Raw genomic sequence first — 27,642 nt, forward strand, 5'->3', positions numbered from 1 at the left:
AGTGTGTGTGTGAGTCTCTGTATGAGTGTGTATTTATAAGTTTGTGTGTACGTGAGTCTCTGGGCAGGATCATCCCAGATTTGCACTCAGTGCAGTAGCGGGTAGATAAGTGTCATTTTACCCGCCAGTCACGATGCTGGGTTTTCACAGCGTATCGTCCCAAACCGGCCTCGTTAATGCTGCATTCCTGGGAAACAGCCATTTCAATGGTGGGTGGGCTCTCATTCGCCAGCCAAGCCATCACCTCGCCGCTTCAGGATGCTGGGCGCCAGATTTGACGTCTAGGCATGTGCACACATCTTAGCGCTTCCAGCCCACGCCTGCCTAGGGATGATGTCCACAAAAGGCAAAAAGACTGCAGCCCCCAGGTTTAGCGATGTGTCACTGGAACACCCTTTGGATGCTGTGGAGGCTCGTCACAGTATCCCCTACCCCGGCTCTGGCTGCAGGATGGACAGAGTTGTGACCAACCAGGCTTGAGAGGCGGTGGCAGTGGTGGTCAGCGCAACGCCCTTCAAAAGAGGACAGCCCAGTGCCACAAGAGGATGAATGATCTCCTCCGTTCCACCAGGGTAAGTCACTCTTCTCATCGCTCTCAACTCACACACTCACAAACCCATCACACATCCACAGGGCCTTCACTCACTGGCAGTTCACTAATCACCCTCTCGTTCACACCTTCATTGTCCTGATCCTGTCCATGGGACCACTCACCACCCACACACGCCAGGCATACTTATCATCTGGCCTGGCAGGCACCCTGCTTACATTGTCTGCATCTCTATTCATGCAGGACAAGCTGGCACACAATAAGAGGGAGAGGTCACAGACCAATGGAGGAATTCCTGGAATCAAGGTTCTCACAGGCTTTGAAAACAGCCATCCAGCTGCCCAGTGAGGATCTGGACCGGTCCCGTGCTGACAGTGAGATTAGCGCTGCTCTACCAAGTGAGGTTTCAACAGTGCAACATCCATCAGATAACCGTGCTGTGAGTGATGTTTCACAGGCCACTGCCATGCACCAATTATCTCCCCTTGTTCCCACAGCCACATCTGTGAAACAGCTGGTGGAGTCCATGACCCAGGGTCTCCAAACAAGCCCTGAAGAAAGCTCTGAAGGGAAATCTGAAGGCACCCTTCTTGAAGTCCCATCATAGCGCTCACCCTCATCCTCCACCAGTGCAGAGACACACACCTCGGTGGGGCCTATGTTTAGAGTAGCCTCGTGATCATAATCTGGTGAGCACATCACACTTTTGGATCCACAGCAGGCAGTAGCAGGGATTTCCCAGGTGTCCAGCACTCAGAGGACTGCTGGGGGCCAGAGATTCACTGAGTGCAAGTCAGATGAGGAGCCTCTGGACTCGGTCGTGTCACAGTTGCTGGAGCTGCAAAGACAAACTTGGGAACATCAGGAAGGGATGTCCGCTGCACTCCTCAGATTGCAAGGCACAATGGAGGAGTCCGTCCGTTTTCAGGCTGTGGTGATAACGCTGGCATGCCAATGCACCGGCATCAACACTGGTAGGATGGCAGTTGCCAAGGAAACTTTGATCTAGAACATTGCTCCCGCACTGCTGCATGGGCTCCACTCCATCGCTGATGCCATAGTTGGCCTCCGAGCAGGGTGCAGGGTGCTCGACCTCACTCCAGCTACCCCTTCTCCTCAAGGAGTCAGACTGGGGCCCTCGGGCACCCATAAGGAGGAGGATCAGCAGCTGCACATCCTGGGGTCATCCACCCAGGTGACTCTGGGAGTGTCCGGTCCATCCGAATCCCCTCTTACCGTGACCTCAGCAGCTCCAGCTCCACAGGCCGAGGAGGGAGCCACTGCCACACAGCAGGACCCTGAAAGCAAGCTGGAGCCCTCCAAGTCTCGGCCCTCCAGAGGATTCCTGCCAAAGTCATCACTGACAGGGAGTAGCAGTCAGCAGGCTGCCCCCACCTTAGCTGTGGATGTCCGGGGAGCACCAAGACATAGTGGAAGGGTGGGAAAGTGAAGAAGATGTTACTCTTTTGAATCAACCAAGTAAACTATATTAACAAAATTAGGGACAAAGTAAAAAGCAGCCCCTTAAAGGGAAACTGCAAAAAGAAAGACAACATTTAAAGGAAATTTGCAAACACTAAACCAAAATGTGATTAAAGGGGTCAATAAAGGACCCCAGTCTCCATGGTGACCACCGAGCATGGGAGGCCTCGATAGTGCCAGCAGACCCCGCGTGCTCCCTCTCCAGCGATACCTGGCCATGGAAAAGCAGCAGACAGTCGGGCTGGATGATCTCTTCAATCATCTGCTGCCTGGACCTGTTCATGGCCAACTTGGCCAGGCCCAGGAGCAGGTTCATGAGGAGGTCCTCCTCCCTCCCAACCCGGCTCTGCACTGGGTGCCCATAGATCAGGAGCATGGGGCTGAAGTACAAACAAAACAACAGTAAAAGGTTTTTTAAATAACTGAAAAGGGGGTGCAGCCAACAACACGCTATATATACATAGTCCACGGACTCCACAAAGCCGCAAAAGACGTAGGTATCTTGGGAGTCCATGAACCAACACAGCCTATGGTTGTATGGGACTGCTGCATGCAACACCCTCCAGCCCAGATCCCAGATGGAAAGTGGGAGGACACCCGTGTACAGGGCCTCCCCAACTGGCAACCTCCGCTGCCGGACAGCAACACGGCATTGCCAGGGCATGTCTGGACAGTGGGTGAGGGCAAGGAAGTGAAGGGTGTGCATCAGCAGACCATACAGGAAACCCGTGCACTCCGTGGTAAAGGAGACAGAGGGCATTTCCGCCAGGCGGCTCAGGCTGTGGGAGGTGGGAGCTTGGGGCCAATGTGGAATTCCATCCGAACAGGGGTACGTTCAGACAGAAGAGCACTGGGCACCGGCACCACCTCGAGACCCAGAATGACATCGGGACCGAGCACGACCATCTTAAAGTCTTGGATGGCACTGGCCGCGAGCCGGGCGTCCATGGACACGCAATGTGCCAACTCCTGTGGAAGCATCCAGCCCATTCCTCCACCACCCAGCACGTCCCTGATCCTAGTCACCCCGACAGCCACAGCCCTCCTCTCCACCAGCCACTGAAAAGGGCCGAGAGGTGAATTCCTGAGCAGCGGCTCTCTGGTGATCGCACAGAGTAAACTTACTGGCACTCGCACATCCTGCACGGGTCAGCCGGGTCGGTGAACATGAACACGTCATCAGTGTAAGCTGAGAGGACCACCCCGATGCCTGGCCCACACAGGACCAACCCTGACAACCTCCTCCGCAAGAGGCACAGGAAAGGCTCCACGTGGATAGAATACAATTGTCCAGACAGGGGGCAGCCCTGACGCACTCCCCTCCCAAAGCGAAGGGACGCTGCCAGGGACCCGTTTTAACCTTAACTAGACTCTCTGTTGCAATGAAATGCGTCCCAAACCTGAATGTTCGCAGAGCCCTGAGTAAATATTTATGATCCACCCTGTCAAACGCCTTCTCCTAGTCAAGAGACAGGAAGGAGCTCTGCAGACCAGTCCTCTGGGGAAAGTAGATAATGTCCTGGACCAGATGGATATTATCAAAGATAGCACGGCCCGAGAGCATGTAGGGCTGGTCAGGGTGGATCATGTGGTCCTGCACGGTGCCAAGGCAAGAAAACATTGCCCTGGAAAGATCTTGCAATCCATGCTGAGGAGGGAGACCAGGCACCAGGTTTTAAAAAGGCGGAGGTCCCCCTTAGGGAGCAGGGCAATCAGGGCCCTGCACCACGAGAGGGGCATCTCCCCAGTCACAATACTCTCCCCCAGGATCCCCGCGAAATCGTTCCCCAGGACATCCCAGAACGTCCTGAAAACTCCACGGTCAGCCCACCTAGCCCCGGGGACTTGCCCTGGGAGAGGCTGTCAAGGGTCCTGGTCAGCTACCCAGACTTATCGGGGAGTCAAGCTGTCTGGTGCCCTCCAGGCTGACCTGCACCAGGTCCTCCCACAAACCTCTGCGAGCATCCTTGCTGGGTTTATCCGGAGAGAACAGGGCAGTGTAATCCAAGATTACACCCGGATCCAAGACATCGTCACCAGCAGCGTAAGGAGCTGCTGATGGACCCCGTGCCTTTTTTCCAGTGAGTAGAAGAAGGGGGGGGGGCCATGGTTTGGATCCTGGAGGAACCAGATCTGTGACCTCACGTATGCGCCGTGGGACTGATGAATTGCAGGTCCTGCTTCTCTTTGTAAGCCAGCTGCAGGGCCCGAGCCCTATCGGGCTGACAGAGACATGCCTCCAGGTCGAGCAACTCCTTCTCTAGCTTCTGGACTTCTGCCTCTTTGTCGACCCCCTTGCGTACCCCTGACAGATGTGAGCCTTGCCCACGTCCCACCATAGCCTCAAGGAGGGGGAGCTTCCCCGCTTCCTTCTCCAGAAATGACGGAATGAGTCCAGGAATCGCTCGCCCTCCAGCAGCAGGTTGTTAAAGTGCCAGTACGTGGACTCTGTCCAAGTGCAGAACAGAGTGAGTTCCGCCTGCACCAGATGGTGGTCTGAGCAAGGCACCTGCTGCACAGAGAGCGATGGAATGCAGGGCACGAACATCTTGGATTGGAACGTTGAGGCAGTTCAGTCTGGACACTCTGACTCTGGATGGCACGAAAGTGAAAACGCTGGAGTCAGGATGGAGATTTCACCAGATGTCCACCAAGTCGGAGGACACGACCAGGTCCCTCAACTTACTGACACCTAGCGTGTGGTGCTGGGTACTGAGATGGTCCCTGGCCTCGGGGATACAGTTAAAACTACCCCCCTCCCCGCCCATCTCCCTCCCCCCACAACCCCCACAAAGGACAATGCACTCGCCCATGTCGATGGAGCCCAGATGAGTGGACACTTCCTCAAAGAAGCTCGCTTGCTGCTGCATGGTCAGGGGAGAGTACACATTCACAAAGTGAAGCTCCGCACCCCCTGGGCGCATAGTCAGGTGCAGCAACGGCCTAACACTGGCTGCTTGACCCCCACGATCTCCGGCTGAAAATGTGGGGCAAACAAGATAGCCACCCCGCCAGAATTGGAGGTTAGGTGAGTCATGTAGACCCCCCCTCGCCATTCCAGGAGCCACGTAGCTTTGTCTCCCGGAACGGTCTGGGTTTCCTGCAGGAAGCACACCGCATACTTCCTGTCCCAGAGGACTGAGAAGTTCTGGAACCTGCGCTGTGCGTCCCTGCTGCCGTTGATATTGAGGCTAGCTTCATTGTCAGAAGTATGTGCTACCATGACCATCACCCAATGTAAGTGCAGAAGGAGAGGACTTTTTTAAGTCTTCCTCTCCTTTGGAGCCCAGCGAGAAACGTGTGGACCCTCCTCTTAGCGTGCCAGTGCATTCCAGGGGCCAAGAGGGTCTCGTGGGCAGACCAGAACACAAGCAGAAATGAATGCCACTGGTCCAAGGCTGACTGGATCATGTCTCAGCGACCATGATTACTGGCCAAAAAATCCTGCAGCTCCCAGAAAGGGATGAGGGGAGAATCAATGTGGGTTCCCAAGGGGTCTGCCTCCTCACCTGATAATGGCTCTAAGTCGTCCCCAGTGCTCACCACTGAAACCCCATCCTCCTCTGGGTCGTCGCCTCCAGTTTCTGACCCCTTCCCCTGTATTGAGTAGGGGGACTGGTTTGGAGCTGCCAGTCGGCTCTGCCTCCACCTCAATCCCACCCGCAGGATCGAAGGCAGAGGTGTTCTCCCTGGTCTCCTTTTCTGGTTCTGGGCCAGTGGGCAATGGCAGCTCAGAACCCCATTCCACCCCAGGCCCCGGGTCGCCTGGCGAGTCTGGAAAAACTCCGGACCCAGGACAGAGGCTCACGGGGCTAACGGTTGGGAGGGAGTGGGACCAAGCGTTTGGGGCAGTCAAGGGGATGCTGCAGTCCCCTGGCGGGCCAGATGTTCCCTCGGGGGTGCAAGGTGGGTCAAGGTGAGGCACAGCCGTACGGGTGATACCCTGACCAACCCCCGAGGGGCCCGCTGCAAGGTGGCAGGGATTTGAGTGCCCCCCAGAGGGCAGAGCAGGGACTCATGGGTTGGAGAAGCCACCACCTTTTCATAGGGGAAGGGGATGAATTTGACCTCACAAGTCGCAAGCTCCTCCCCCTCCCAGGCGTGGCGCCTCCTCCGGGGTGGCTGAAGGGCTGGGGAGAGGTTTATTGTGAGACCTTCTCCGCCTCATCCAGCTCCCCGACCCCCACCACCACCCTCTGTGGTTTTGCCAGTTTTAAGCTTTCGAGTAGCACCACAGGCTTGGGGTCGCGGGGCTCAGGACCTGGGAACCTGTGCAGGGATGACACGGGGCCCAGCACAAGGGCCTGAGAGCACACACGGTTATGTCGCCGGGGTTGGAAGATGTTTTTTCCCCAGAGCCAGTGTTTTCGGGGGTCCGGGCATTGGGGTGGGTTTGGGGAGTTTGGGGTCTTTGGGGTCTTTGGGGTGCCACCTCTGCATGGTGGGTCCTTCATCACGCCTCCTTCTGGTGCAGGGTCTTTCCCCCCGCCTCGGTTACAGCCGAGGTGGCGCTGGCTGCCAGCGGCTCCTCCCCTTGCGGCAAGGAAGGTGGAGCGGTGGTGGAGGGGAGGAGCGGCGGTGCCAGCTGCAGCTGCCTGGATGGTGCTGGCGGCCTTGGAGGTGGGGCAGTTCTTCCTCACATGCACCGCCCCCTCGCAGGCACAGCACCGCACGCCATCCACTGACCAAAATGTAGGGTAGGCAGCCCCCTCAAAGGTACCATTAAAACTCTCCTCCCGGGCCAGGCGAACAAAACCCTGGCGCCAGGAGTACACGTGGCGAAGAGGTTACTCTTTTTCAGGCCGAGCGGCATCGGTGCCAACTCTGACCTCACCTCCCCCAGATGACAAAGGTGGCGTGGGGGAGGAGGAGCTCATTGGGACTCAAGGTGGATAATATGAGCCTCTGTGCATTGGCCTCTAGAGGGTCCATCGCCAGGAAGGTCCCACCCACCATGAGCCCCTTTTCGAGGGCGAGGTGCACCACCCTGCTCGGTCTTCAAAAAGAACACGGTCTTGCCATACATCTTGGAGGTCGCAACTATGGTCGAGGGGCCACAACCCCGGCCATTGTCTGCACACAGGCCTCAATAGTTATGGAGGGGTACGTGTACCACCTCACCCTGTGGATAAGCAGCTTTAAAGGTGACAGGGCTGTAGCAGAAGCCGGGTCGAAGAGGCCACCGCCCCCACATAGGGGGCCCGAGTGGGCCCCACCACTTTGAAGATGTCATCACCATTGAGGCATCATGCTACACCCACCCCGATGGAAACCAACCAGAAACAAACAATAGACACACAGAAACAGTCCACAGCAATTGGGGAGTGAGAGTATGGGAGAGCGAGAGGGAAAGGGGGAGGTGGAGGCAGAGGGGAAATAGGCATGCAGGTGCCTCGATGTTTCCTGAGGTGGGGGTGGGGGGCAGTTCTGATGTTCCGCTGCAGGGGGAGGGATCTTCCCCCTGGGCAGTGCTCGGTTCAGGAACAATGATAAATGCCCATAGTCACAGCTGGCTCTGGGCAACACTAGCTAGCCCAGGTAAGGCAAGGAAGGGCAGGTGGAGTGCAGATCTTCTTCCCCTCAAAGCTCAGTCTCTCACAGCCCTCGCTGCTCAGATGTTCTATTCCTCCACCTGCAGACAACCAAACAGTCAAATGACAGTTCTTAACCTCTCCAGGCACCCACCTCCGGCACAGGAGTAGTTCTCCCCCTCTGGTGTAGGCAGGTCCGCTCCCCTTGGCCCTTCTCAAAACTCTGTCTCTCAGACTCTTCAGGCCTTGCTAGACCTCGCAAGACCCCGCTCTGCAACAGCTGGATGTAGCAGCAGCAGCAACAGCTGGATGTAGCAGCAGCAGCAACAGCTGAGTGTAGCAGCCTGTTGGCTCCCAGCAATTCTGCTCCTCCACCTCCTTCACTAGATACAGGGGAGGTACCAGAGGACTGGAGAAATGCAAACGTGGTTCCATTGTTTAAAAAGGAATCAAAGGAAATGCCAAACAATTATAGGCCAGTAGTCTTACATCGGTGGTGAGCAAATTAGTAGAATCAATCCTGAGAGATAGGATTAACTGTCATGTGGAAAGGCATGGACTAGTCAGGGATGGTCAGCATGGATTTGTTAAAGGAAGGTCTTGCTTCACAAATTTGACTGAATTCTTTGAGGAAGTGACAAGAAGGGTTGATGAAGGTAGTGCAGTGGATGTTGTGTACATGGATTTTAGCAAGGCACTTGACAAGGTCCCACATAGCAGATTGGTCAGGAAAGTAAAAGCCCATGACATTCAGGGTAATGTGGCAAACTGGATAAAAGATTGGCTTTGTAACAGGAAACAAAGTGTAATGGTGATGGATACCCTTGCGAATGGAAAGTTGTCTCAAGTGGTGTTCCACAGGGCTCGGTGTTGGGACCCTTGCTGTTTGTGTTATGTATTAACGATTTGGACGTGAACGTGAGGGGCACGATTTGGAAATTTGCAGATGACACAAAGATTGGCCGAGAGGTGGATTGTGTAGAGGATAACCATAATCTCCAAAACGATATAGATGGGTTGGTGGAGTGGGCGGTAAAGTGGCAGATGGATCTTAACATAGAGAAGTGGGAGGTCATACATTTAGGGAGGTCAAACAGTTACAGGGATTACACAATAAATGGGAATATACTAAGAGATGTAGATGAAGCGAGAGATCTTGGCGTACAAGTGCACAGGTCCCGGAAGGCAGCAGTTCAAGTAGACAAGGTTATAAAGAAGGCATATGGAATGCTCTCCTTCACTGGCAGAGGTATAGAATATAGAAGTAAGGATATAATGTTGGAATTGTATTAAACACTGGTGAGGCCACAACTGGAGTATTGTGTGGCTGAGAGGTGACTTGATTGAGGTGTATAAAATGATGAGGGGAATAGATAGAGTGGACAGGATAAAATTGTTTCCCTTGGTGGAGAATTTTAGAACCAGAGGACATAGATTCAAGATAAGTGGCAGAAGGTGTAGGGGGGATCTTTTTACGCAGAGAGTAGTGGGTTTCTGGAATTTGCTGTGCAAGTTGGTGGTAGAGGCAGAAACTCTAAACTCTTTTAAAAAGTACCTGGATCTGCACCTTAAGTGCTGTAAGTTGCAGGGCTATGGCCGGGTGCAGGAAGGTGAGATTAGAAAGGGCACCTGGGTGTCTTTGGGCTGGCATGGACAAGATGGGCCAAATGGCCTCCTTCTGTGCTGTAACTTTTCTATGGTTCTATGGTTCTAATATATCTGCATATAATTATAATCCCTGCTTGCCAGAATCATTCCCACACACTGGACCATCCAGGCCTGTCAGCATGATTGCACACCAACATGTTTCACAACTGCATTTAAAAGGGTGTGCACCTGGTGAGCTGGGCTTTGAGGGGAACTTGGAGGTGATGCATGCCAGCATTGTGCAGCACTCGCCAAGATCACCCATTTAACTTCAAGGAAGAGGTCCCACACATTTGGGCGCGGCCCAGGGCAAGGGCTGCAGTGCGGTTGAGGCAAGTTGGGTTGCGGGGGGGGGGGGAGGGGAGAGAGAGGTGGGGGGTGGGGGGGAGGTGCGGGGAGAAGGGGGGCGTAAAGGCAGCATGGTCTGCTGTGAGTTGGGGGGTACACAAGCATGTGTGGGGTAGGGGCGAGGTTAAGCGGCCATGCATGAGGGAAACCTTGTATAAAGTGACCCTTCATCCACAGCTGAGGCAGTTCAGGCACAGCCACATTGACAGCTTGGAGTCGGGCCTCTAGCTCATGTGCCCACTCAAACAATGCAGAGGCATGGAAGTATCACAAATGCTCCAGAACATTTAACCCTTTGGGCACAGGCTGCAGACTAATGTTTGTTTTAGTGGACTGCAGAATAATTTGATGACTGGGCACATTGTACAATCTCCTTGCTAAAGCTGGCCATGGAGCAGTCACTGCTGGAGATGCTCACAGCCCCTTGCAATGTCATCATCCCAGTTTGGATCAGTCTGCCCCATGGTTCAAGCTAACAGGGCAGCCTTGCAGTGCAGGTTAGGAGAGTGCCTGCACTTGAGCTGAGAGCACAGCATGGAGTTCAGTGCGCAAAGCTACCGCCAATTGGTCAGGTGGAATGGGGTGGAGGTGGGTGGGGTTTCAGGCAGCCATGCAGCGCACTAAACTCTGGCCATCTAAGTGGTGGCCAGCACTCTCATGCCTGTATTAAGGGGCCTCCATTCTTAACCAAGAGAGATTCTTAGCACACTCATGTTAACCCACGTGTCTCTCTCTTTTCATCCTGCAGGATGAGTACATCAGGAGCATAGACCCTAGTGACCCAACTGTTCGGGTCATTCATTACTGGGAATGGAGACAAAGGAGAAGAGAGCGACGGAGGTGCCTGACTGGTCAGAGTGAGGAGCAGCACCCTCAGGAAGAAGGGGAGGCTGAGGCTCCTACGCATGTGCTAAAGAGCCATAGTGAGCTGTGGCGGATTGAAGCCTAGCTAGAAGTAGGGTTTACAGACGGTGCTTGTCATTCCTGCAAATGACAGAGAGCCAGTGTCACCGAAGGGTGCACATGTCCAGGAAACTGGCTGGTCACATATGCCAGCTGTTGCAGGATTTGCTGTCACAGAGACATGGAGGGCATCTACTGCCAGTGGCAGTGAAAGTGACTGCAGTACTCAATTTTTACAGCAGCGGCTCCTTTCAGGGCTCCACAGATCTCAGAAGCCTCCACGTGCAAATGCATCCAGGAGGTCGTGGATGCCATATTCACAAAGCACACAAGATTGTGCATTTTGCCCAGGATCAGGAAAAGCACAAAGCAAGAGCACTGGGATTTTCACAGATCTCAGGTTCCTACAGGTGCAGGGTGCCAGGAACTGCATTCACGTGGTGCTCAGATCTCCATGGCAACAAGCGACCAACTAACTCAACCGCAAGTGCTTCCATTCACTTAATGTTCAGCTGGCCTGCGACCACCACAAATGCATCCCAGAGGTCTGTGCACGATTCCCAGACAGTGTCCACGACTCCCACATTCTCAGTAGGTCTCAGATCCCTGACGTATTCCAAGGCTCAGAGAGGCTGCAGGGTTGGCTCCTCAGAGAGAGGGCTACCTGCAGAGGCTGTGCCTGATGGTTTCAGACTGCAGCAGAGCAAAGCTACAACAAGGCTCATGTTGCAAACTCGCACTTTGGTTGAACAAACCATCAGGATATTGAGAATGAGGTTCTGGTGCCTGGATGGGTCTGGTGGAGCCCTCCACAGAGGGTGTCATACATTGTTGCCTCCACCTCTGCTGTGGTTTACATGGGGAGCACCAAAACGTAGCGGCAGGCTTAGGAATATTAAGAGGAATTGGCTGCACAGCCTGGGCACGGATGTTAATCACTAATGCATACTTATGCCAGCGGAGGGCCTGGTGTGCCCTTCACAACCTGGAGCTGCAATGGGGGAAGGAGCTAGCTGAGGAGGAGATGGAGGAGCTGCATGCCTCCTCTGATGCAGAGGACGTAGATGGGGGATGAGGCTGGGGAGGTCCTCGAAGATGAGGATGACAGCGATGAGGCTATCGCACTGGCCAGATGAGGAAAGCCTGCTCGGGAGGCCCTCATAGCTGCTAGGTTTGTGGAGGATGATGACAACATGCAGTGAGGAGACACCATAGATCCTCACATTGCAACTGTGAGTGTTTGACTCCTGTCTGGCTGATGGCAGCCGCTTGCACTCTGTGAACAGTGTCATATCATGGAAATGCAGCAGGAAAACTTTAACTATTCCTGACCCTGTGGCATCCTATGCGAGCTGAACCGCTCAGGATCACACTGTCACATGACACAGATGTTGATGAGTTGGGGGTTGAGAAGCTTGCTGACAGCGCACAGAGAGGATGATGGAACTCTGTGCTGCCAGCCCAGGACATTCTGGCAGCAATGAGAAGCCCCATTGAGGTGCAGGCATGACTGACGTGTCCAGTGACAGTGAAGCTGCACCATCAGTGTGCTGGGAAGGTTGCACAAAGCACAGGGAAGAGGCCCTGAGCTGAGACACCTGCCTTTATCTTGTGCAGAAAGGTTTCACATCTGAGTGACACAAACACTGCTCATCAGAGCAAGGAGCCATAGGCAGGAAGACATTCTTGGGAGTTTATTTACAATAGTGAACAGTGCGCATTAGTGATTAACACCCGTGCCCAGGATGTGCATCTAATTTCTCTTAATATTCCTAACCCTGCCCCTATGTTTTGGTGCTCCCCCAGAAACCACAGCAGAGGTGGAGGCAGCCTGCTGACAGCAACACCTTGTCTGCGATGACTTTAATAGGCGTTCTCTGGAGGGCCAAGACCTGGAGGGCCCCGGCCTGCTTTCAGGGTCCTGCTGTGTGGCAGTGACACCCTCCTTAGCCTGTGGAGCTGGAGTGCTGGGGTCACAGGAAGAGGTGATTCGGATGATCCGGACGTTTGCAGGATCACTTGGATGGATGGCCCGGGGGTGTGCACCTGCTGATCCTCCTGCCTATGGGTGCCCAAGGGCCCCTGGCTGACTCCTTGAGGAGAAGGAGTCGAATGAGATTGAGCTTCCCCACACCCCTTTCATATTGACACTGTTGGAGCCCAATTATCATGTCAATGATGGAGTTCAGCCCGCGCAGCAGTGCGGGACCGATATCCTGGACCGAGGTCTCCATGGCGGCCACCAGTGTTGACCTTGGTGCATTGGCATGCCAGCGCTATCACCTCAGACTGAAGCTGATGGACTCCTCCTCCATCGTGCCTTGCAATCTGAGGAGTTCAGTGAACATCCCTTCCTGATGTTCCCGAGCTTGCCTTTGCAGCTCCAGCAACCAGAGCCTCCTCATTTGACTCAGACTCAGCAGATTTATGGTGTGTAGAGATTCTCCAAATGCTGGACATCTGGGAAGTCCCGTCCGCTGCCTGCTGTGGATAAGGCAGAGTGGTGTGCTCACCAGATTGTGACTCCGAGGCTACCCTAGAGCTTGGTCTCTGCACTAGTGGAGGGTGTGGGTGAGAGCTGTGACGGGTCTTCAGTGAAGGTGTCATCAGATTCTTCTGAGCTTTCTTCGGGGCTTGAGTCGAGGGCCTGGGTCGTGGATCCTTTCGGCTGCTTTTGATTTGCCTGCGAAAGCAAGGACAATTAATTAATACATGCCAGGGGTCTGTGGAACAGGGGAACGGCTCACAGCATGGTTGTTTGATGGATATTGCACTGTTGGATCTTCACTTTGTTGAGTATTGCTGACCTCACTGTCAGCACAGGAATGGTTCAGATCTTCGCTGGCCAGCTGGATGACTCTATTTTCAAAGTCTGTGAGGACCTTGATTTCAAGCATTCCTCCACCAGTCTGTGACCTCTCCCTTTTGTTGTGTGCCAGCTTGTCCTACATGGATTCGGGTGGAAAGATTGTAAACAGGACACCTGCCAGGCCAGATAACAAGGATACCTGACATGTGAGTGGGTCATCAGTGGTGCCATGGATGGGCTGAGGACATGATCCACAGGGCAAACAAAGATGTGTGTGAGGGAGTGAATGGTGATGTCCCTTGAACTGGCACCAAATGAGATCCCTGTAGATGTGTTTGTCTTTTTGAGTGTGAGGGTTGAGAGTGATGAGAAGAGTAATTTAGCCTGGTGGAACGGAGGAGACCATGCATCCTCTTCCTGCACTGGGTGGTTGTCCTCTTTTGCAGGTCTTTGGCATTGACCATGGCTGCCACTGCCTCCCATGCTGGACTGGTGACCTTGCTTGCTGGCCTTTGCCCAGGGTACGGGTAGAAGACATCATGGTGGCCTCCACTGCATCCAGTAGGCACCCAAGGGAGGCAGTGCTAAACCTGGGGGCAGCATGTTTCCCCGCTTTGGCAGCCATCAGTTCCCAGCAGCTTCCCCTCCCTTGAAGAGTGCTGGCTCTTTGCAGGGGAGGCCTTTAAATATGGTGCCCGGTTTACTGAAGGACCTGAGGTGATGGTGAACGGGAAAATCAGAGGCCGGGGCAGCCAGCGAGCTGGCATGTTTCCCAGGAATGAATTATCAATGAGCTGGGAAGCACAGGGAATGGGACAATAAGGCATGAAAACCCATCATTGTGGCTGATGGATAAAATGTCCTTTTTCCCGCCCATTACTGCACTTAGTGCAAATCTGGGACAATTTTGCCCTCGATGTATGAGTTTGTGTGTGTGTGAGAGTCTCTGTGTATCTGTGTGTGTTTGTCTGTGTAAGTCACTGTGTATGAGTTTGTGTGTGTGTGAGTTTGTGTGTGGGTATGATTGTGTGTGTGTGTGTGTGTGTGTGTGTGAATTTGTGTGTGGGTATGAGTGTGTATGTGTGTGAGCCTGTGTATGAGTTTGTGTGTGTGTGAGTTTGTGTGTGGGTATGATTGTGTGTGTGTGTGTGTGTGTGTGTAAGTGAGTTTGTGTGTGGGTATGATTGTGTGTGTGTGTGTGTGTGTGTGTGTGTGTGTGAGTTTGTGTGTGGGTATGATTGTGTGTGTGTATGTGTGTGAGTTTGTGAGTGGGTATGATTGTGTGTGTGTGTGAGTTTGTGCGTGGGTATGAGTGTGTCTGTGTGTGTGTGTGAGTTTGTGCGTGGGTATGAGTGTGTGTGTGTGTGTGTGTGTGTGTGTGTGAGTTTGTGCGTGTGTATGAGTGTGTCTGTGTGTGAGCCTGTGTATGAGTTTGTGTGTGTGTGAGTTTGTGTGTGGGTATGATCGTGTGTGTGTGTGTGTGAGTTTGTGTGTGGGTATGATTGTGTGTGTGTGTGTGTGTGTGAGTTTGTGCGTGGGTATGATTGTGTGTGTGTGTGTGTGTGTGTGTGTGAGTTTGTGCATGGGTATGATTGTGTGTGTGTGTGTGTGTGTGTGTGTGAGTTTGTGCGTGGGTATGAGTGTGTGTGTGTGTGTGTGTGTGTTTGTGCGTGGGTATGAGTGTGTCTGTGTGTGAGCCTGTGTATGAGTTTGTGTGTGTGTGAGTTTGTGCGTGGGTATGATTGTGTGTGTGTGTGTGTGTTTGTGCGTGGGTATGAGTGTGTCTGTGTGTGAGCCTGTGTATGAGTTTGTGTGTGTGTGAGGTTGTGCGTGGGTATGAGTGTGTGTGTGTGTGTGTGTGTGTGAGTTTGTGCGTGGGTATGAGTGTGTCTGTGTGTGAGCCTGTGTATGAGTTTGTGTGTGTGTGAGGTTGTGCGTGGGTATGAGTGTGTGTGTGTGTGTGTGTGTGAGTTTGTGCGTGGGTATGAGTGTGTCTGTGTGTGAGCCTGTGTATGAGTTTGTGTGTGTGTGAGTTTGTGCGTGGGTATGAGTGTGTGTGTGTGTGTGTGTGTGTGAGTTTGTGAGTGGGTATGAGTGTGTCTGTGTGTGAGCCTGTGTATGAGTTTGTGTGTGTGTGAGGTTGTGCGTGGGTATGAGTGTGTGTGTGTGTGTGTGTGTGTGAGTTTGTGAGTGGGTATGAGTGTGTCTGTGTGTGAGCCTGTGTATGAGTTTGTGTGTGTGTGAGGTTGTGCGTGGGTATGAGTGTGTGTGTGTGTGTGTGTGTGTGAGTTTGTGCGTGGGTATGAGTGTGTCTGTGTGTGAGCCTGTGTATGAGTTTGTGTGTGTGTGAGTTTGTGCGTGGGTATGATTGTGTGTGTGTGTGTGTGTGTGTGTGTGAGTTTGTGCGTGGGTATGAGTGTGTGTGTGTGTGTTTGTGAGTTTGTGCGTGGGTATGAGTGTGTCTGTGTGTGAGCCTGTGTATGAGTTTGTGTGTGTGTGAGTTTGTGCGTGGGTATGAGTGTGTGTGTGTGTGTGTGTGTGTGTGTGTGAGTTTGTGCGTGGGTATGTGTGTGTGTGTGTGTGTGTGTGTGTGTGTGAGTTTGTGCGTGGGTATGAGTGTGTCTGTGTGTGAGCCTGTGTATGAGTTTGTGAGTATGTGTGGGTGCCTGTTTTTGTTCAAATGTCTATATTTGTGTTCTGTCTATGTGAGTATGTGTGCCTTTGTGCATATGCGTGTTTGTGTCTATAGGCGGAATATACTGTAGGTGACGTGAGTCTTGCCTGCCAGCTAGAGAGCCGGTGAAAGGCCTGTGTTGCTTACTTTCAGGAAGGCCTGTCAGATTAAGTCCTGATTGGGCACTGAACTGGGCAGCAGGAGCCTTTCCCGGGGTCAAGGATCTCGGGGTGGAAACCCCACCTGCTGTTAGCTGCTGTCCAACCAGAGGCCAGCAGCTGTGCACTGCCCAGCAGCACCACTAGGGAGATGGTGGTTGCTGCCGGTAATGCACCCGCCCGAGGCCCAGGATCACCAAGGGACCCAGGCCACAAGTGAGTGGTGGTGGGAGGGTGTTGGTGGGGTGGGTATCATGGGGGAGGGGTGGAGTGGGGTGGGCAGCAAAGACAGGGCATGGCTCTCTGCGGGCCTGCCACCTTCCCAATGCTAGATCTCTCGATCAGGCACTGAGGCCCTGGCAATGAGAGACACCCCACACCCCGGAAACCAGCCAGCAACCCCAGCAGAGTTTGCCTGACATGCCCCTGAGCATGGTGAGGCACCCGCCTGTTGCTGGGTTGATACCAGCGGCCATGAGATGATACCCTTAAAGGCCTCAATTAGTGATGGGTGGGAAACCCTTCCACAAGTCTTCCTGCCCTGGACTTAATTGGGGCAGATTTTGGAAATCAGTGGGGTCCTGAGCTACCATCTCCCACCTGATTGAATGCCCCTCCGCCACCAGACTCAGCATGGGGAGCGCAATAAATCCTGCCCTGTGTATGTGCTTGTGTGTGTCTGTGCCTGAATTTCATATGAGGCTGTTCCGACAACCAGCACCCGGCCAAACCTCACAAATCCACATTCCCTCCCTCGGGCTCAGATAGTGGCCAGCAGCTTGGGCCTGTGGGAATGTGGCTCAATGCCAGCCTCCACCACCAGGGAGCACTGATAAGTCATAGTAGGAGTGAATGCATCAGTTAAGAACTCCAATATCTCCATTTCATCACAGATATCAATGAATGTGAGGAGGAGGATCCTTGTAGTCATTACTGCAACAACTATATTGGAGGATTTCATTGCTCCTGTCGACCAGGCTACTTCTTGCAAGAAAACCAAAGAACCTGTGGAGGTAAAAGATTGTCCTGTACATCTTTTCTATCTTTTACTTAAGCCTTTTGTAGAATCATACAATCATGGAATGGGTGTTACAGTGTAGAAAGAGGTCTTTTTGGCCAGTTGCGTCCTTGCAGACTCACTGCGGAAGTAAATCAGTCAATGCCATTCCACGGGTCTTCTCCCGTAGCCTTGCAAGTCTTTATTCTCTTCAGGTGCTGCCTGCTTTCTATGACCTCAGGACATCTCAAAGCACTTTACAACCAATGAAGTCCTTCAAGAATAATTGCGGTCATCATATGCTCATGGCTGTTCATGGTGCCCTTGCCTCTGAGCGCAAGGACATTGTGGGTCAGGTCCAGAGACATGAGCTCAAAAATTTAGGCTGACACTCCCACTACAGTGCCGAAGAAGTGCTGCACTGTCAGAGACGCTGCCTTACAGATGGGACTTTAAATCGAGGCCTGTCATGAGTGAATGGAGAAGATCCCATGGTTACAATTTCAAAGAAAAGGATAGGGAAGTTTCCCCTGGAGTCTTGGCCAATATTTATCTCCCAGTCAACATCATAAGAAAGCATAATTCTGTATTTGCTCACTTGCACATTGCTGTTTGTGGGATTTTGCTGTGCAGATTGGCTGCCACATTTCCTGCAGTACAACAGTGATCACTTCAAAATTGTATTGGCTGCAGAGAGTTTTCAGATGCCCTAAGGTTGTGAAAGGCACAAGGTTTTCTTTCCCAGATGTAAGGTAACTTGGCAGCCAAACAGTGTTAGGATGAGGTGAGGAAGGATGGAAGGGCTTCCTGCTTTTTCCCACTCCTTGAGTGATGGTAACAGGTCTTTTTTTAATTTAAAGGGATGAATGTGCTAATTCAAGGTATGTAGTTGATTGTTTATGCATTGATTGCAAAAAAATCAGTCAGTCAGGTTTCTTTGAGTTTAAACAAGGGGTTTTATTATGCTAAAAGCCCACTCAGGCAAAGATATTAAAAAATGCTCAGTGATGCGCGCACACACACACACACATGCAAAAATACAAGTTAAAAGGTAACTTTACTTGTGGCCAAATTCAGATTCAACAAGAAAAGGCAAATAAATAGAGAGTTCACTGGCAGTAAGTGGCTGACTGATCTGATTGTAATAATCCAAAACCTTTGGTTTTCAGCTGGCAACATTTAAAGCTGTAACTATTGTTTCTTCTTTCCTGGAACACTGTTGTGGAAATCAAAATCTTCTTTAGGATTTCTCTGTCAGCTACCCACAGCCTGATATAAGCAAACAGGGTCCAAAATTAGCTGAGAGAAAGAGAGAGAGAGAGGGGCAAGCAGTTTTCTGCTGCTGGTGTGTTCTGCTTTCTGATGTTACTTCTGCAGAATGTTTGCAGTAAAAGGAATCTCAAAAAGCTGGTTTTGATCACATGACAATCATATATCCCACAAAAGGTAATTGACTAGCTCAGATCTTGGTCATTGTGTTGTGGCCCAGGTGATTAATTTTTTTAAGGTCCAAGCAAACATTTCCGAATAGCTCAATTGATGAGCTAAGAACAAAATATCAACACCTCCAGGATCACCATTGTCTCTGTAGACTCTCTATCCCTATCCTGACAAAATGGAATGTCGCTATATAGTGAATGTAAATTGTGGCAGTCATTTTAGGTTTTAGTCCATCCTTGAAATAATCATTGACATTACTAGGTGTGAAATTCCACAGGGGGCTGGCCTAGATCTGCCCTATTTATAATTCATGTTGGAAGCTTCTAGAAGATTGACCAACTTGCAGTGGCAGACAGGTCAGGTGACCTCTGGAAGCTATCTCTTAAGTCAGTGTCAAAAACAGAATTACCTGGAAAAACTCAGCAGGTCTGGCAGCATCGGCGGAGAAGAAAAGAGTTGACGTTTCGAGTCTTGACCCTTCAACAGAACTTAGGACTCGAAACGTCAACTCTTTTCTTCTCCGCCGATGCTGCCAGACCTGCTGAGTTTTTCCAGGTAATTCTGTTTTTGTTTTGGATTTCCAGCATCCGCAGTTTTTTGTTTTTATCTTAAGTCAGTGTTGTTATTTCAACAATTAAAACTGCCTTTTTAAAAAGTTCCATATGTGAGCCCCAGCAGATGAAATTGAAATTTAGCATTTGACATCAACATATCTCCATAACAACAGCAAGATCTCACAAAGAGCAATGTGAGAAATCAGCAGAACTGCTTTTTTGAGCGATGTTGCTTGAAGGATAAGTATTGGCCGAGGACACTGGGAGAACACCTGTGCCATGTATTAGATATAAAAGGCTCCCTGGAGACTGATGAGCTATGGTTATCCTGATCAGACAAGTTTGCTGGGCTGTGATTTTCTGAAGGAGCCCTGTTATGTGAAACTAATCAGTGCCTATATGTCATGTATGTGCGATGTTAGCTTTATTACCTTTTCGAGTAAAGAATATTAACCAGATGTCCCAATATTACTTAGCCATTGATCTCATATTGGAGATAAAGGTTGTATGACAATAACCTATAATACCCCACATGTTCCATATCACTCAGGGTGTCCAGGCTACTGTGGAAACATGCACTTTTACATGCATGTTGTGATCTGGAGCTATGGAAATTCCAACTTTCCAAGACATGGCTGACCAGGAACTCTCCCACTCTTACCGCCTGTCAGCATATGTTGGAAGGATTTATAAGCTGATACTCACCCTGATTGGTTGTGTTATGAATGCATTTTACTTGGCCATCAAGTCCTGGGATGGGTCTCGAACCCAGAGCTTCTGGCTTTGAGGCAGGGATGCTGCCCATCAAATACAGATGCCATGCTCTCAGTCTGATATCCACCCTGTGTTTTTCCACCATCAGTGAACTGCAGTGGGGAAGTATTGACTAGCTTCAAGGGCGTTATCACCAGCCCCAATTATCCCAAACCTTACGCAGAGAACTCCCAGTGCCAGTACAGAATCCAGATCGAGCAAGGCTTCGAGGTGATCCTGGAATTTGCAGAGGATTTTGACGTGGAAGGGGACCCTTCAATCGGTTGCACATCTGATGTCTTAAAGGTATGGCCATCTTTAAAATGGTCCCTTTATCCATGCAGCAAGTCCCTTAGGACATCCAGTCCCTCTCCAGCCTGTTACACAGAAACAGGAGGAGGCCATTCATCCCCTCTCAAGCCTACTAAACAGGAATGGGGGAGGCCCATTCAGACCCTCTTGAGCCTGTTATACAGGAACAGGAGGTGGTACATTCAGCTCCTCTGGCGGCTGTTACACAGGAATAGAAGAGGGCCCATTCAGCCTTTCTGAAGCGTATTACATAGGATCAGGTTGTGGTAATTCAGCCACTCTCGAGCCTCTCATGTTGACTGGTGAAGAAGGTACACCCTCCAATCCTGCAACGACCACATAGGCCAGTTGAAGAGGAGAAGTTACACTCTCTGATCCCACAGTGATCACAGAGACTCAAGCTTCCTTTTAACCAGATTTATTCAAGCATATGCAAGGGAGCCACAATCATTCCTAAGAATGAAGACCCAGCTCCCAGATTGATTACACTTCATTACTTTTGTACTTTTTCTTATCATAATACATTTGAGTACATTTGAATACATCCAATCAGTAACCGACACACCGGTCCCATGCTAATTCTATCCTATTGAGTACATAAGAATGTGATTTTTCTAACCAATTATTCTAAAGGAATAATTATATTATACACAATTATATTATCCAATCAAAATTAAAACACGTACACAAAGATCTTGGTTCTCACAACTCAAGACCGTTTGTGTTTCACCAAACCCCCCTCTTTGGCCATTGTTCATCTTCTCATATCTAAGCTAAAACGATCTGCCCCTTCCCTATGGAGAGGGGAGTACACTTAATTTAATTTGTGTCACACTTTTATCTCCAGTCTGACTCTCAAGGCTATGCAATGTTCATCTGGTAATCTTCAACTCTTAATATGTTTAGCAGCCATGTCTGACTGGAGATTTTAAGGGTTTTTCAGTAAATTCTTACTGCATTGTCTTTTAGCATTGTTAATTTCCTCCTAACAGTCCCTCCTTTTGGCCCTTGGCAAAGCCCAAGCTGGCCACACCTTAAGCTGAGAATTCCTCTTCTGGTCCTTTGGGTGGCCAGTCATCCAGACCACCAGAGGAATCCTAAACCACCTGGTTGTATAACACAACCTTCCCTTCCCTTGTCTTTTCCCTTGGAATATGCATAGGTCGGGGAGCTGATGCGCACCTTTGGTTTGCTACTGTCTGTGCCTGGAGAGTCCCTTTTCAGGTTTTATGTTGGTGCCAGCAGAATCTGATAGCCCATTAGAGCATAATCCCTGTCACTATCTTCATATTCATTCTAACAATCTCCCATCAATTCATCAATCTTCCAGCCGTAGCATAGAAGTAGCTGATTGGGTGGTTAAATCCACTTGCACGTGCCCCCTCATGATTTGCTCTCTAGAAGCTTCTGCATATGATTGAGCTATACTTGTTGCTTCCTGCATGGATAGGCGTGCTACTCTGACAGGAGTTTGATCAGTGAACAAAGTGTCATCCCACCAAGGGCTGAACAAATATCCTCTGGTTCTGCCTGGCAAATGGAAGTCTCCTATAGTAAATGGATCGGCTAGCTGCGGGCAAAAACTTGAGTTGGTAACACAAAGTAAGTCCCCATAAAGGAGCTCAGCCTCGCTGGTCATGAAGCACCATTGAGGATACCTGAATTGCCTTAAATACTTCCTGAATCGGTAAAGCAGTGAATGTAACTTTGCTTGTGTTTGTAAATACCTCCAACATTTGGCATGAGCACACAAAGTAATTTCTTGATTCTGTACAATAATCTGTAATACTCATCAGTGCCATGTCTTTTACGTAGGATATATATCCACGTAGCCCTTCGTGGAATACCATCCCCCCTTTATCTACTCCTAGGGACTCAAGCCGATAGCTGTTCAGGAAAGCCCCATTTGGATGATGTTCTTGGGGTATGGCCATGATAAATTTTATGACTCTATCTTCACCCCCACCTTGAGGTTGTGTAACCATCAATTCCTGCCTATCCTTGCATAGATTTATGAGGTTTAATTGGTAAACTGACTCGAGCGTGTGTTCGGAAATTGTTCCAAACCTGATATCTTCAATGTCGGATTTTACCCCATCAATTAGATCTCATGCTAGCATATTGCATGCCCTTCCTGTGGCTTGTGATATGGCTGTGTCTATTATCCCGTCTGCAGTCTGCCTAAGGATCCGTAGCAGACCTTTTTATGTTCTTATGTTCTCCTTGTAGCTCCCCGGGTGTCAGGGCATGCTCTATTCTGCGCACACTGAAGTGCAACCCCCAGGCAGTCTCAGCAGCCACCCAGGAGGCATAATCATTTAAGTCATAGATCTGACCTGAGTTAAGCATGGAATTGGCATTCCCAAATAGTCCTCCGATGTCTCCTAGTATACTTCTTTTTAACCTAGCCTATGCTATGGCTTTAATTCCCGGAACGATTTGAAATTGATAGTCATTGTCTATCCTCTTCAGTTGGCTTCTAACCCATTTTATAGAATTCTGGTGGCTGTAACAAGTGGTGTGCAATACTGACAGGAGTCCCGAAATATTGTATGTTACTTCCAAGGAGACTATAGTTACATCATGTAGTAGTGGTTTCAACTTTTCTATCCTGACTATCCCATCTCTGGGGGGACTTACTACATCTGGACATTGAGTAGGTCTTTGATATCCACACGTAGTCAAAGTAAAACATTGTGTATCATAATAATCATGCCTACCTATTACATAGTTACATGTTTCTTGACAATATTGTCCCTCAAGACCCGGTTTCCAAACAAAGGGGGGTAGGTCTGTCCATCCGATGGTCACATTAATCTCTTGATTCATCCAAATGCTTGTTGATGAAAAACTGGTAGAGGGCGCGTACATTCTACATCCCCCAAACCACCAACCCAGTCCAGTTCTATTGTCATAAATCCCAATTATCGTTACCCCACTACTCGTGTCTATGCTTATGCTTAGTGAGGTGTTACTGGGTGTGTCTTACCCGTTGGGTTGTATCCTCAAAAGTGCATTCATCAGTTCATCATTGTCCTTACCCATGGGTAAGTACCATCATCCCGTGAAGTTCCCGTTGTTACAGTCGAGTGGTGTTAGCTGGACTGGCTGCCCTGGTGCTGTTAAATATAAAGTACTCTTACAACTCTTTGTGTGATCACATGTGGGGGTTCCTGTTCCCAATTGTTCGTTTGATATGTCTGTGTAGTGACTTGATCCGTAATCCAGGTGTTGGGCGTTCTTATCCATTCCCCACTCCCTCCTTGGGGAAGTAGTACGTACTGCCCAGGGTGAATGCAGGTGTTGTTATTGACTTTGACCGTTGGTGCTTCCCATGCCAGTGCTGACACGCCCATAGCCAGGATCACGGACCTGTGGAAACATTAACATTGGTCCCCATTGTCCGGGTTACCGCTTAGTGATTCATCATATATCTTTAACTTTGTGTAATGCCTCCACTTATTTCCCATTTTCATATCTACAAGTGCACACATATCACCCGTCATAATTTGGTATGGTCCATGTTTGCTCAGGGCTTACCTTGACCATCACTTTATTCCCCACTTGGGGGGTTCGTTGTTGCTCTTTGGATTTGCCTGCTTCCAGATCCTCAATCATCTGTTGGTCTCTAACTTCCTCTCTCAGCTCATGTAATTGCTTACTTATTTCCCTTACATTGTCCCATTTTCTTCCTTTCAGTAGCCCTACACCTCCTCCTCCTACTATAATGCCTTCCTGTTATCAATTCAATGGGGTGAACCTGGTAGTCCTGTTTGGTGTAGCCCTAAGGCACATCAGAATGCTGGGCAGTACTGTGGCCCAGCTGTTCCCTGTCTCTTGAATTGCTTTGGCTATGGATGTTTTTAGAGTTTGCATCATTCTTTCCACCATCTCTGAGCTCTGCAGGTGGTAGGGAATGTGGAGTTTCTGTTTAACCTCCATAAGTTTATATGTTTCCTTAATGACCCTTCCTGTGAAATGAGTTCCCTGATCTGAATCCATCTGGGTAGGCACTCCCACTCCTTCCAGTCTACTATCTCCTGTTGCTGTCCCACGTTGGACCTCAATCCCTTAAGCTGTCTACACAACTCGACAATGCACCTTCTTATCCTATCTTTCGATGACTCACTATCTTCACTTCCAGTGGCAGTTCTCTCTGGGAGGCGCTTAACTCTGCCTGTCATCAGGGTGTTAATCATCTAGTTTTACTTTTTGTAACTCGCAGGCACATTAATATAGTCAGTAATACATTTATTCAGCCTTGTTCCAGCTTCCCCTTTACCTGTATCCATCTTGTGGTAAATTGTTGTTAAGTACTATTTTTTCTTACCCTTCAATTGCCTCAACTACAGATTCCGAATAGTTTTACCTCTAAGGTTTTTTTCCTGACCATGAGCATCCTAAGATTCTCTTGAGATCAGTTTCTCTCTTGTCTTGATCATTTAAAATGTTTCCTTACTCTTTAGGCCATATTGACTATTCGATGTCAACGGGATCTCTGTCTCTAGATCGTTGCTTATCTCCCCCTGTGCATTTCCAATGTCTCAGCTGATGGCCAGATTATCAAGTACAGTACCCTTAAAGCCGTTTGTACATTATGTCCTCTTTCCCTAACTCATTCTCCTACTTTCCTCGTACCATTTTACACATGCAACAGCTACCATCTTATTCAGATTGTCTGGAGAGACATTACAGCCCAATAAAGTATTCTCATAACAGTTTTAAAACAGAAATCAGGCATTGACAAGTTTTGCTTCCTTATCTTTTTCTCAAACAACATCTTATTGTCTCAAAAGTAACCCACTAAGTTATTCCAGATTCATTAACTCGGCCAAAAATTGGATTTCTGCCAAACTTTGTCAAGATCTTGAGCTTAACTTCACATTTTGGGAACAGACTTACAAATACAAAAGCTTGCAGCATTTGAATTAGTGCCAATTGTTGTCAAAAACCCTTTAAAATGAAAATTCCCTTTTGAGAACTTTATCAAAAACCAAACCTCAAGTTTTTAAACTTTGTAAAAACTGTAATTTACACTCTTAAAATTAAAACAAACTCTTTTTCATGTGTAATGATTTGTATCCAGATTAGAAGCCCCATATGTTTATCAACACATTCTTTACCTTTGGATAGTATCCTCGTTATTCGAAGTAACCTTAGTTACACTGCACTTTATATCTCAAGATTGTCCCAAATTCAAATTACAGTGCTCTTGGAATGCAGATTCCCTTAATATTTAATTAATCTCTTCAAAGTAAACCCCTTTTTATCCATTGGAAGCACCTAGACCGTGTGTCTATTTCTTTTGGTTTTCCTAGAATCCTTTTGAATTTCAGGTAACCTTTTTTTTCCCTCAGAATTTTAGAGTACTAACTCGTATGTATCAATCCTAAGCAGCTTGGAAGCTGGTGATGAAGGTTATTCCCTACTAGTCTGCAAGGGGGTGGTTCATCTCAAACAAAGGAAAACCCTGTTTTATCTTTACAATATCTTCAAATTGTGATTTTTGCCAGAAATCTCAACTCAAATCTTATACTCAAAACCTTGGAATGTTTGAGTAAACTTTTCCTTTAATCTAATATGGGGCTTTTGACTCTAAAGTTGAACTACACACACAAAAGACAATTCAGGGAAGAAAACACATTAAGGCTCACATACAAATGCTTCCTTGCACACAAACAAACACATAGATAAAGGGTTGACGTTTCGAGTCCTCATGACCCTTCGACAGAACAAGTTCTGTCGAAGGATCATGAGGACTCGAAATGTCTACTCTTTTCTTCTCCGCCGATGCTGCCAGACCTGCTGAGTTTTTCCAGGTAATTCTGTTTTTGTTTTGGATTTCCAGCATCCGCAGTTTTTTTGTTTTTATTACATAGATAAAGGTATGTATTTATATTCCTATAATATTGAACTTAACTTTAAATGAAACTTCAAGTAGCAGTGGGGGGAATAAAAGGATCTTTGAGGCTCCACCTTTAGGGACAATCAAACTGGCTGAAGCTCACATTTCCTCTGCTCCTGCCTGTCATGCTCACTAATCCCCCTAGCAGTACCCCCTTTCTCTCTTTCTTCTCAGCACAAACAGCTCTTGAAACTTAGATCAATTCATTTCTTTTAATGATCTGGTGAGTATTTTCTGTTTGAAAGGTACTCTCCGGTTATGCGCGTCAGACTAGAACGAAGGTCTAATAGGGCAGATTCAGTAAGGGAGCTTTCAGGTCCCCATTATCCTTCCACATATTTCCAGTATCTGTTGGTGGCCTCTGGGAAAAATCGATGTGCTGCTGCGACCGGCACAACTCAACCAAGATATTTCTGTATTAGTTTAGTTTTTTGCAGATACAGACTCACAATGAGTACTGTCAGTTTTATCATTAATCTGAACTTTCCATCACTCCTTAGAGCGTGATGGCAGATCACTTGCCTGCCACCCTCGTTGTTTCATTCTGATGATCAGCTTTTATGCTTCATGGCGAGGTGAAGGGAGACAGTTCCTTCACCTCCCCATTCTGCAATGAACTCGAGTTCAATTTTCTCAGTCACACTCACATTCACACATTAAACAGGGATCCACAGTTCCCCCGAGACTCTCCGTCTTCCGAGGCTCAATTGTCTCAACTTAAACAGGAACGCACAGTTCTTCCGAGACACTCCATCTCCCGAGTCTCAATTGCCTCAACTGTCCACCTGAGTCTCCCTGGCCAAAATGTTCGGATCTGCCCTATTAAACCTCCGTTCTAGTCTGACGCAAACAACCGGAGAGTACCCTTCAAAATGAAAATACTCACCAGATCATTGTTCCGCCTTCACAGAGATCCGGGCGTTTCCTGCTGACTATGCCAATTGAAGAAGGTACACCCTCCAATCCTACAATGACCACATAGGCCAGTTGAAGAGGAGGAGTTACACTCTCTGATCCCACAGTGATCACAGAGACTCAGGCTTCCTTTTAACCAGATTTATTCAAGCATATGCAAGGGAGCCGCAATCATTCCTAAGAATGAAGACCCAGCTCCCAGATTGATTACACTTCATTACTTTTGTACTTTTTCCTATCATAATACATTTAAGTACAATTGAATACTCCCAAACGGTAACTAACACATCGGTCCCATGCTAACTCTATCCTATTGAGTACATAAACATATGATTTTGCTAACCAATTATTCTAAAGGATGTATACATAATTATATTATCCAATCAAAATTAAAACACCTACACAAAGACCTTGGTTGTCGCAACTCAAGACTGTTTGACCAGAGCCCTCTCTTTGGCCATTGTTCGTCTTCCCATCTTCCCATATCTAAGCTAAAACCATCGGCCCCTTCCCGTTGCAGAGGGGAGTCCACTTAATCTAATTTGTGTCATACTTTTGTCTCCAGTCTGACTCTCAAGGCTGTGCAATGTTCATCTGGTAATCTTCAACTCTTAATATGTTTAGCAGCCATGTCTGACTGGAGATTTTAAGGGTTTTTCAGTAA

General features: G+C 49.1%; 1 protein-coding gene across 1 annotated transcript in view; it reads left to right on the forward strand.

The window, feature by feature from the left end:
- Nucleotides 1-27,642, forward strand: part of LOC121272506 (complement C1s subcomponent-like) — an 88,114-nt gene that overhangs the window by 14,455 nt on the left and 46,017 nt on the right. The window contains exons 4-5 of the mRNA XM_041179124.1: nucleotides 16,996-17,115; nucleotides 19,956-20,152. Coding sequence (XP_041035058.1) covers nucleotides 16,996-17,115; nucleotides 19,956-20,152 — 317 coding nt within the window. The remainder of the gene's footprint in view (nucleotides 1-16,995; nucleotides 17,116-19,955; nucleotides 20,153-27,642) is intronic.

Source organism: Carcharodon carcharias, chromosome 34 (assembly GCF_017639515.1).
Source record: "Carcharodon carcharias isolate sCarCar2 chromosome 34, sCarCar2.pri, whole genome shotgun sequence".
Classification (NCBI taxonomy): Eukaryota; Metazoa; Chordata; class Chondrichthyes; order Lamniformes; family Lamnidae; genus Carcharodon; species Carcharodon carcharias.